The 12,501-nt window shown below is 29.7% G+C and overlaps 2 protein-coding genes across 2 annotated transcripts; both read right to left on the bottom strand.

The window, feature by feature from the left end:
• Positions 1-535: 535 nt before the first annotated feature.
• Positions 536-3,715, bottom strand: LOC127135059 (putative protein phosphatase 2C 50; the record flags this gene model as incomplete). Its single annotated transcript, XM_051061877.1, has 9 exons — positions 536-751; positions 842-937; positions 1,337-1,403; positions 1,500-1,604; positions 1,705-1,999; positions 2,075-2,424; positions 2,880-3,141; positions 3,377-3,518; positions 3,611-3,715. Coding segments are annotated over 4 exons (573 nt in total), but the record flags the coding sequence as incomplete, so codon positions are not given.
• A 22-nt stretch (positions 3,716-3,737) lies between these two features.
• LOC127135061 (putative protein phosphatase 2C 76) lies at positions 3,738-4,227 on the bottom strand (the record flags this gene model as incomplete). The annotated part of the gene is made up of 2 exons (XM_051061878.1): positions 4,047-4,227; positions 3,738-3,949 (listed from the first exon to the last, which is right to left on the bottom strand). Coding segments are annotated over exons 1-2 (285 nt in total), but the record flags the coding sequence as incomplete, so codon positions are not given.
• Between the last annotated feature and the right edge of the window lie 8,274 nt (positions 4,228-12,501).

Genomic DNA, 12,501 nt, shown 5'->3' on the forward strand with positions numbered 1-12,501 from the left:
AGATTTAAAAAAAGGGTGTAATTGGTAGATATATACATTAAATTTTAAGACATTTACACCCTATTTAATATAAAACGGGTGTAAATTGTCACCTATTACACCCTGTTTTAGATAAAAAAAGGTGTAATTGGTAGATATATACATTGAATTTTAGGACATTTACACCCTATTTAATATAAAACGGGTGTAAATTGTCACCTACATACATTGAAGTTAAACGAATTTACACCCTATTATAATTCAAACGGGTGTAAAATGACAAATATTTACACCCTATTTTTGATATATCAAATGTAAAATATCTTATAATTACATTTAATTTTAACACATTTACACCCTATTTTGTGTATGAAGGGTGTAAAATATCTCAATTTTTTTAAAAATATTTTATTTGAAATTTCATTAAACCAAATATTTTTATATATTCCTGGATATTCAATAAAAAACAAAAATAACCAAAACAAACATTTCTCTAATCTTTAGAATCTTGCACCAAGTCATACATCAACAAAAATTGTATTCATGTAAGAAAAAAATTCAACCACTTTGTTCATGTAACTTGTACCAATAAATCATTCATGGAACAAAAATATATCTATATATAAGTTTTTTTTAATCGCTTCTGTTTTGTCATTAAATCTTTCTTTTCCTGGTTCTCTTGCTCTTCAACCTTTTGCAAAAAGAATTGAGCCCAAAGTTGTCGGATGTGATCAATTGACTCTTTTTCATATGATGAGGTGTCTGTGAATATCTGCAAGTTCAAACATATAATAAATTAAACAACTACATGTTAAAACAATAATTTACATGTTTTTCATTAAATATATGTAATATAAAATACCTCATTGAATCTTTCAACAATACAAGCATCAATAATGTCAAACATATTTTTCATGACATAATATCCACATGCCCATCCGTTATCTTGTTGATGCCCCTGCATATAAACTCCTAGTTACATTAAAGCCACCAAAAACAACAACATCACAAACTTTTTTCCTTTTTCACAAAATTTGTACCAACACTAACTTTCTTCACTCGACATAGAAACACATACAATTTTAGTTGGTTCAGAGCATGTACAACTATAATTTTATCACCATAAGTGCAATTCAGTAATAAATATACTACATGTTTATAATGATAACTTACAAATATATCACTTGCAATTATAAAATCGGAATTTTCTTTTTCTTTATCTCATTTATAATAATATAAATAATCAAGATATATGGGCATTTAATACCTCTTTATAAATGGTATCTTTCAAGAACTAAAAAATCAAGCCAACACACCAGTATTCCAAGAAACGACAATATAGTAAAACAAATCTTACCATAATATTCTTCCAATTAGGCTTCTTCTTCTTAATACCTCTTAATAAATGATAACCTTCTAGAGCTCTGATAAAAGAGTTGTCAACGAAGTAAGTTATAAATATAAAGACTATGTGTACAAAAATTTAGTATAAATGATATCTCTCTATTTAGGCTTCTTACCCCTCCAATATGACCTTAATATTTTTCTTAGGAGATCTGTTTAATGAACAAAACCAAAAAATAATATTATCTTCAGGACAAATGACAAACAATTGCCAGTGATTGCTGTAAATTTACAAAAAAAAAGTGTTAGAATCAATAAAATTTAAATATTACAAAATAACATATGAAAAACGATAAAACCTTGAAGGAAACATGTACTTACCTATTTAGCAATGGTCCTAAATAACATTTTTTTGGCTCTCCATCCAACTTATTTTGTATGTATGTTTGAATAACTTCGGCCGGTTTTGTGTGAACTAGTATCCTATTTGGATCGAGAAACCCAAATAGTTTGTTGAAATTCTTGGAGATACACATGCGATGTAGATATCTAAATTTTTGAGATTGTTAATCTTTTTGAGGTAATCTTCAGAAGCATCCATTTTTTTAGTTAAATCTTCAGTAGTCATAACCTTTGAGCAACTTCCGTTAGTGCTCGTACCCACAGATTCTACATGCTGTATCAAGTGAACATTAATTAAATTAATTTTTTTCTAATTTTTAGTAGATTAATTGTATCCAGTTACGCATACCTCTTTTATAAACATCTCTTTAGGCCTCTCGGAGCGGAGCTCCAATTGCATCTGTTGTAGGAGTTTCATTCCTTGTTGGATTTGAGCTCTCTCCTCTTGCATCTCTTTTTGCATTTGTTGTTGGAGCTCTGTTCTTTGTTGTTGGAGATGTTTTTGTAATTTATGTTGGAAATCTATATTCATTTTTTGCTCCAAGGCTTGAAGGTGGGCTAGAAGGTCATCTTGAGAGACACCTCCTAAGGTGGAGCGTGAACTTTTTCCATAGAATTTCTTAAAGCCCACACCCCTAGGAGCAGTGCGGATCCGACCAGTGCCAATCAGTCACTTCTGGTGCAGATATAACTCCATAACTGTTGAAATTTCATTATAAGAAATGTGTTAAATTTCAATACATAATTGTAAAGAAACCAGTCACCCTGAAATTTTAATTTTGTTAGCCCCACACGCATTAGTGTTTTGGTTTTGATGCCTGGACAAAGCACATGCCCTTTCCTACCTTTTTTACAATTTAATTTTAATACAAGACTGATAGTTGGTATTAACCAATCCACATTGTAGGAGTCTTGTAACTAACCCAGTTGAAATCTATGGTTCTTTAAATAGATCTAAATCCTTTGTAATCACAGTTAACAAAAATACAATACAGAAATCAAGAGAATTCAGTTGAGAATTCTCTCATCACATTCGTGAGAAAAGAATTCCAACAATCTTCAACATGAACCACATTGCACATGACATAAGGCATATACACTTGATAAGTTGATATAAGCTTGGAGTTTACGAAAATAATTTCAACTGAACCTACCTTTTAAATAACACATCACCAATAGCTCGTGTAATGGCCAGCTGACCATTTACGCGAGGCAAACCACCCCAATTTAGAACTTGACCACCAGCAGCTTCCACCCGAGTTCTTTTATCCTCTCTGTCTGGATGGTGATCCCTAGTCAATTCCTTCACTGCAAAATGATTGAGCCCATGGGAAGAAGCTAATCTATACTTTTCACGATCCCACACAGAAACAGAACCATCACGCTCTGTCTGCCTATATAGCTCTAATAAGGAGGCTACAGAAATATATATTAAAATTAACAACAATAGTCATGTTTTCTTTAAATAAAAAGTATGCCGGTCACCTTATCATAACCACACACAATATTATATTTATATTTTATGTCTAAAGTTTAGACAGAAGCAAGGAGAAACAATATAATCTTTATGCGATATCCTAATAAAGACATGATAAACTTATATCTTTAATAATGGAAGTTTGGTTATACTGTATTTCATAATCTTTCTCACCTTTAGCTTCCTTAGGAGACTGAAAATTTTCAGAGCACAAGAAAGCCTTAGAATCCCCAATATTGGAAACCAAAAACTTATCATCTGCAACCAATACAACTGTTGCTGTAGATCCTGAATGAATGTTATTTCTAGAGGCTTCCTTCATAGGTCAATTGAAAGATGTCAATAAAGAACACATACAAAACTGTATCAAACAGAGTTTTGTAAAAGTGAACAAAAATTCAATCTCACCTCAGAAAACCTTACATCAATATCATGGATTGCTCTCAACAATGCTTCCTTCAAAATTTCCAAGTGAAAAGAATCATCAAAATTAGCAGAAAATACATTCTGCAACCTGGAAAAGTAATTTTAGATGAGATAAGTTTCCGTGATCATGGTCTCGCCTGTGAAGCAATTTTCCTGTGGAAGTCTTTGATACAACAGAATACATTGCATCAAGAAGAAAATAAGTATGCAGAACAAAATACTCCATCAAAAGTTTTGACGCCATCTCACTAGCTTCAGCACCGTTATGTCCATCGAAAACCGCCACAATTCCAACTACAACCTCCCTGATCCCCATCGTACCTGCTCCAGCAACAAACACATAGAATCAGAAATAAATCTTCCGAAGAAGCCTCTGGAACACGAAACAGAAAGGAAATTGGAATAGTGAATAGTTTACCGGGGAATGGAATGCGAACATCGAGTACACAGAGAGTGCGATCCTCTTGTGATTTTCTTCGACCCTGGAGCATCGAAGATTGACAACGCGTTGCAGTTCGAGGAGAAGAATCGTAATCGAAGAGTCTCCAGCGAGGGCATTTCGGGGATTGGAACACCGGCGGAGCACCGCCGTTTTTGTAAACCGTCAAGCACGTGGATGATTCACCGTCAGCGAATCAATTTTGATGAGTAGATGAATGAAAACAAACGAATAAATGAATAAAGTACCTTCCAAGCGAGTTCGAAACTGATGGAATTAACGATGAAACTAGAAGAAACCCAGCAAAGAAAAGTAAGAACAACAACGAATGAATCAACTTTAATATCCAAAGCAGCGTAAAAGAGAGTATAGAAAACGGTAAAGAAGAATGATGAAGCCGTTGTGGGTTGTGAAGATTTCCGAGCAATCACGTTCTTTGTTCCTTTTTCACTATTTCTTGCACTTCATCGATGATGAAAAGTTTCTAAAATGTGAAATGAAAAGAAAATTTGGAACATGAGAAGTCATGGTTATATTTTAGGCGGTAATGATAAATTGTACTTAGGGATTCCTAAATTTACACCCTATTTTAATATAACGGGTTTAATATAAATTTAGTCATTTATATTGTTATAATTATACACCCTATTTTTAAATATAGGGTGTCTATTGTTATATTAATATTCCAAAATTTACACTCTATTTTAATATAACGGGTTTAATATAAATTTAGTCATTTATATTGTTATAATTATACACCCTATTTTTAAATATAGGGTGTCTATTGTTATATATTAATATTAAAATTTATTATTTTTTTAAGAAAATTTAAGATTAAACAAATAAGAATAATAAAAGTTATTGTTTAAGGCACGAATATTTTATTTTTATTTTTAAATTTACACCCTTTTTTTGAATATCAGGTGTAATATAGAGTTGATAATAAATAATATTTGAATTTACACCCGTTATTTAAAAATAGGGTGTCTATTGTTACGTACTAAAATTCAAAATAAGACTTTATTTACAAAACTGCCACCGCATTTGCTTTTTACACCCGTTTTTTGTAAAACGGGTGTAAATTTACAAATTATATTATTCTTTTTGTACTAGTGTCCCTTTCTAAAACCAAAGGCTCATGATACCATTTGTTGGGGGATGTTTTACTAGGGAGCATTGAACATTGTGAGACTTCTTCTTTTAGAGCAACACCTTTGTGAGAGACACACCGCATATTCACTCAAAACCTTAAGGTAATAAGTGGGTAGGTTGACACAAGGAATTACAATTCAACAAAAATTCGGTTTCGTGAATTAGAAAATTGCAACTTCCGTCTATTAATTTGTCTAAATATCACATGCTTTCTGTTGGACTGGTTGCACTGCTCTGAGGTATTGATGCAAACGATCACTGCTCCTGGTGTCATTATTTATCATGTGTTCCAACTTCAAAATGGAATTGTCATGATGAAGCAACATATTATTTGGTAAGCATTTTACATGAAAGTATCTTCGTCTAAATAATATTATTAGATCCCATGAACAAACTTATTTAACACGAACTATTTTATAAATAAGTAACATATTATTAAATCTCTTTTCATGTTTCATTATACTTTGTATAGATTAAAAAATATCCTTGATTTAAACATTTAGGAGACATTTGTTTCAAGGCTTGTGATTATATTTTTGCAAATAATCGCTTATAGATAAGCATTTATATGATAAACATTTATGTTATAAGTGCTTAAAATTGCTGTAAAATAGCTTGGAAACCAGTTGAATGTAACATGCTCAAGCAATGGTAAATGCAGTACATACCTCATGCCAGATCCAACCAGTTCGTAGCTCCAGTAATTGTGTACTCAAAATTTATAATTGAGCTTTGACCAAAAGGGATAATGACGGTTATATGGAGATTATCGGTTGTTGATATTAGGGTTTCAGGCTCACATGAAGCACTATAGTGCTATGATGTTGTTTATACCTTTTGTTTTATTCATGATGTTGGATTAACAAGAAGATTAATTTTACCTTTGTAAATAATACTCCGGCTGATACATATTTTGTGACAGGATCAAAACTACACTTACATATTATTTGTATCATAAAAAAGATTTTAAGAAATTGTGTTCTAATTGCTTTGATATGAATACAAATGACTAGGTTTCGATTCTTTGTGAATTTATCCGATGTTATAATGGTTTGACAAGGTAAATCACTAATTTAGTACGTGAATATGTAGAACACTAAATGATAATGTCGAATTGTTTGATTGACCATTTTTTAGGGTTAATCGAGTTTGAACTCGAGATCTGTTATTTGTATGTGAATTTTTAAGTTATATTTGTTTTTCCAGCTAAAAACAATACTAATTTAGGTGAAGATTTTCTTGCATTCTAATTTTTTAACACCGGTCTACGTGATTCTTTAATGTGTCATTGAGACTAATATGAATTTAGTAGGTGCTACAAGATACTAAACCATTGATTCCGAAATAAAATCGGTATGTGCTTTCCAGCACTTAAACATAATTTTCATTTTGTTAATCTTATTTGTTTCACCCGATTTTGTCTCAATTTTATATTTGTTTCTTGCAAAACACATGTCTTAGTATTACATTGAATGAGTACTACTTTGTTCATGCTGTCAGGGAAAATGCACTCCTTGATGGTAACATGTCATGAAAATGCCTAGCTTGAGCTAACATATTGTATTATAGTGGCTGACTTAGTATATAACTAGGATTCTAACTAGGATTCTACTGAGTAGATAACTAGGATTCTAATGAGCAGGTCTACTTTCACATCCTCCCAACCCAACCTTCATTTTCTAACAAAACATACATCTCACTTTTATTAGTTCATATCCAACTCTTTAAATTTTTAACATGCTGACTATTTTCAAAAACCTTGTTGTGATTGAATTTTTTTATCATGCTTACTATTTGTTGAGAGGTTAATTTTTTCCCTCTTTAGTTTAAGTTTCAAATGACCCTACTATATAACATATAATATAAAACGTAAGTTATTTTTACTTCAGTAAAAGCCAGATGTACTAACTAAATTATTTAACAAATATAAACTTCCATATATAAGATTTTGTCAAATTAAATTATTTTCAATTTCCATTTTACCTTCCACCCAAAATTAGATATTTACTTTTGAATAAAGTCATCATCCTCTTTATACTTATTCTAAACATAAGACTGTTTCAACTAAGCACAAGTCCAATCCAGATATATACTTTTCAAACTAGAGGTAATCTCAACATCCATTTATATTTATATATACTTTGTAATCAATTTTAATTCATCATTCTGATTTTTTAAGTCATGTTTTCTCAATTTTATAGACTTTTCCATTGTATGAAATCTTTATGACTTAAGTTGTTGTTATTGCAAAATTACTATAGTTGTTTACAACCAAAACAACATACAACATATACACAACTTAGTTTATATTCAGGCAGTTTTAGAAATTACAAATTAATTTATAAATGTAGCTTACAGAAAATTAATGCATAAGGTATAGTATGTCAATAACTAATGTAGTATAGACCAGTCATCAAACTTTCTTCCAAATATTCCGTTCACACAATTGTTACGGGAAATCATTGATGTTGAACATTCATGATATGATGATCCTTCATGAATTTGTGCAACCTTTTTAAAACCTCAAATAATTAAATTTTGATATATATATATATATATATATATATATATATATATATATATATATATATATATATATATATATATATATATATATATATATATATATATATATATATATATATATATATATATATATATATATATATATATATATATATATATATATAACATGGTCAATGGCTAAGAAAGCATAAGCACGTAGAATGATTTTATTGAAAGACAAACATTCAAAGAGACATAAAAGTTCACTTGATATACCAAATATTACTAAGAAATACATTTTCACTCCAATATCATATGATTCCATAATTCTGCTATCTGAAATAACACCATCACATTTAAGTTAAAAAAAACCATTGACCAAATAGTTACTGAAGGAAAAACACTTAGTGCAATGTTTGATGGTTCGCAACCTTACCAATGTTACAATGATTTTGTTGGAATTTTACTCATATAAGTAGTTCTATTTTTACATGTAACATACTTATGCAAAAACGTTATTCGTATCAACTTCATTTCAATTATATCAATGTGACAATACATGTGCCTAGATGTAGCTTTTATTTAAATTTAACTTTACTTTCATACATTGTATTTGTAAAAATCATTATATTTTAAGACAAAAATTGCTCATGATGTAACTTTTGTTTAAATTTAACTTTATTTTCATACATTGTATTTGTAAACATCATTATATTCTAACAAACAATTACCCGTGTGGACGCACGGATATCTTTAGTTGCAATATAAACTTATTATTCTCTCAAATTTTCAAACAAGTGTCTTGGATACAAACTTTGTGTGAAACTTACTGCATCATTTAAGTTTCAACATTATTTCTGAGCACCTTTATAATATCTTGTGAATTGCTTACTTGAAAGAGAAGATCAATTATAGTAATTGATACATGTTGGGGGATTTTTTTACTATGGAGAATTTAATACTGTGAGACTTCTTCTTTTTAGAGGAACACATTTATGAGAGACACATCACATATTCACCCAAAACCTTAAGGTGATATGTGAATGAATTCTCTCACTTATAAATACTCAAGTCTCCATATTTTCAACCAACGTGGGACTATCACTCACACTACTCACACTTGATACATTCTCAACATTCCCCCTCAAGTGCGAGTCCACAATGCTCCCCCTCAAGTGGAAGCTCTTTTTTACTTCCGCACCACATATTCACCCAAAACCTTAAGGTGATAAGTGAGTGAATTCTCTCACTTATAAATGCTCAAGTATCTTTATTTCCAACCAATATGAGACTATTACTCACACTACTCACACTTTATACATTCTCAACAATACATATGATTCATCTATCAACTTCTTCTTATATAAAAATTCAGATTAATGTGAATACTTTGATGTCCAGGATTGTTGGAAGCAAGAGAGTGACAAAGAGAGAATTGTTCTCTTCTTTCACTTTGTAAAGATCATAAGGGGATTGTCCTTATTGATAAGTTAGGAACTTGTGTATAGTAGCTATGATAGGTTTGTACAAAGTTCAAATACTTAGTGAAATCTCTTACTGCGTAAGGGGACTGGATTTACTCTCGAATTGTGAGGGAAACCAGGATATATCGCCGTATTCGTTACATTTCCGCAATTTATTACGTTCTAAATCATCACCAAACTAGAAAGTTAACAACAAAATTTTAATAAACCGAAAATCAATCAATGTACCTCATTCACCCTCTCTTAGGTGCACTCTATACTTACAGGTTTTTCGGAAACCTTTTTTCCACCGTGCACCGCCCCACCTACCTCAAAATCCAAATGATTGGATTATGTGTATTGGGTGACTTTCAAAATAAAGTCATTTTGTTCAAGTTTACTTGAAACCAGGATGCCCTATACCACTTACATCACCGAATTGGACGACTCATTCAACAACGAAATTCGAGACTTGGCTGAATCATTTTATGAAAAGGATGCAGGAGTTCTAGAAATTGAACAACATTGAAAGAGAATCAAATGCACAAAAGTCCAAGGGGGTACCACCCATAGATTTAGCCAAAACATATATTTTGATTCGTTTTAATTTTTGTTTATCCGGAAAAATAAGTGTATGAAATTATGTCTATATATAAATGAAGTGTAATATATTCAACATTTGTTCATATTATGTCTTAATGCATTCTTGATCATCCCCATAACAATATTTGTTCTTTTGTATAAAAAAAGGTTATGCTTTAAAGTTCTATTTTGGAATTGGTTCAAGAAAAATTCCAAAGATACATCTCTAGAACAAGATAATAGGTACAAAATCGGAGATATATCTCCGGAATTAGCATGTCAGTTATTGAGTGGTCCATATTGATCTATGACTTCTATAAATTAAGGTGCTCTTATATTATATTTCAGACAAAATGAAAATGTCTCAAATGTCACAAATAAACATTGGCTGGTATGTCGCAAATGTCTTCTTCTCTAGCTCTATACCTAGGCGAATGTTTTAGCTCAGCGAAGGATTGTGAAGCTCGAGTACCATTCACCGTCGATTAACAATGGAGGGAAGACTGAGTTCAACAAATTTGAGCTCGAGATGCAAGCAGATGTAAGGGTTATGTGAATTACGTATTTCCGTTTCGAAACAAAACTTTTGCTCGAGTTGGAACGATGATTTCAAGATCAGTCAAAGATATTGTGAAGATGTTGAAGTGTCCACCTGAATATTGAAATAATATTGCATTTTATTTGAAATGATCTATGTAATCCTAATTTTATTTTATAAATCTTAATTTCATTTTGGAAAATTACATGTTTTTGATTCTGCTACTGATGTGTCTGCGTTATGGAAATGTAACTACGAAAACATTATGTAGATACATCTATGGATTAAAAAAAACCTAAATAAGAAGGCGTCACTCATAATGATCTGTGTTAAGTGTGTTACGGTGCGTCCCAAGATGCATCTCCAAAAATTAGAGGTATTTTTGAATTTTTGTGTGGTACCTAAGATATATATAGAGTGCATTAAGAAATGCTCTTTACTCAATTGTGAAACATAAAAATCAGATGTTTTGGATAATAAATTCAACTAAATATGACATCATAAATCATATTTGCGGAGATCCATTCGAGTCCGACATGATTTTGATGAAAATATTTATTTAGATTTGAATTTAAGTTTTCCTAATTACAAATATGAAAACAATTGAGTAACGAATACACTAATATTTTAATTTATATTTTATTGTTTGAAATATTTAAAATGTATTGAGATTATTTTACTTTATTATTTATAATATAATATGATGTTAGAAAAATAAACTATTTATATTTTGAAAAAAAGAATTAAAGATGGTCGTAGTTTGAAGATATCTAAATACAACTTAAATTTGTTTAAAACATATATAAATTTTATTTCTTCATTCTCATAAAAATTAGAATTGGATAGATTTTTTAAAATTCAAATTTGAATATAAATGAGATAAAAACTATCCCGCCCCCTTTATTATCATGCCTATATTCAACGACAACACAAATAAATTTAAATTCAATTAAAACTCGTTTAAGTGTAGATTCACTTTACTCCACTCCAATTCAAAGAAGTTTGGTTCATATAATAATTTTATAATTATATTTTATATCATGATTATTTTATATTTTTGTTACCATAGTTCACTTTAATCAAATACATTCTAAAAATTATTTTATATTTTTCTTATCATATTTTAAAAATTTTATATGATAATTTAAAAGTAATTTAATTTATTTCATATTAAGTTTTAAGTTGTAAATTTTTGTGAGTGTTTAACATTATACAAAATTGCTCCACATGAAAATTGCTCCATAACCAAGTTAAACCGCCTACTCACAAAAATAATGTTTATATTTATTACTATTTAATTTAATATATTTTTATGTATATATTAACGATAATTTTTTAATAAACACTCTAGTTTGATATATCATGAGAATCCATTCTCTCTTCTTAATCATATACTAAGCATGATTCTTATGCTATACAAACATGTCAGAATAAATATTATATACGAATAAATTATAAAGTTATTGTAAACTCCCAAATTATAATTGAAATTAGTAATTTAAAATATAATAAGAAAATACTCCATAGAAAAGGTAAAAAAAAATATTTATATCAAATTTGTGTAAAAAGAACATAAACAGTTTTATATCACATAAATTACAGGTTGAGTTGCTCATTAATTATAAGGCTGTGTAGTTAAAAACTACTCCCTCCGTTTCTTTTTAAGTGTCGTTTTAGAAGATTTTTTTTGTTCCTATTTAAGTGTCGTTTTGATGTTTTAATGTTACAATTTGTCAATTATACCCTTACTATTTAAATAACTCAACTTTATATTTTCCATAAATTTTTCTTTCTTAATATATGTAATAACTCACTCCACATTTTCCATAAAATTCTCTTTCTTAATACGTACTCTCATTCCCATACATAACTCCCATTCCTATTCAAAGTATTGGCTGGTCAAACTCCTCTTCTAAGTTATTTTGATCAAACTCATATTCTAAGTATTGGTTGCCTCAAACTCCTCTTCTAAGTTATCTTCATCAAACTCATATAACTCAAATATATGTTGGTTTGTTAATGATGTTTCTGTATCACTATCTAAATCCATATTTTATGAGTTGTAAATATTTTGAACTTATAATATGAAACCATACTATATGTACTACTGGTTTTAATTTTTCGGTGGGAAACTTAAGTTTTTATTAAAATAATTGGAGGGAATATTTTTTCCTTTAGCCATTCATTGAAACAA

This window comes from Lathyrus oleraceus, chromosome 4 (assembly GCF_024323335.1).
Source record: "Lathyrus oleraceus cultivar Zhongwan6 chromosome 4, CAAS_Psat_ZW6_1.0, whole genome shotgun sequence".
In the NCBI taxonomy this organism is placed as follows: domain Eukaryota; kingdom Viridiplantae; phylum Streptophyta; class Magnoliopsida; order Fabales; family Fabaceae; genus Lathyrus; species Lathyrus oleraceus.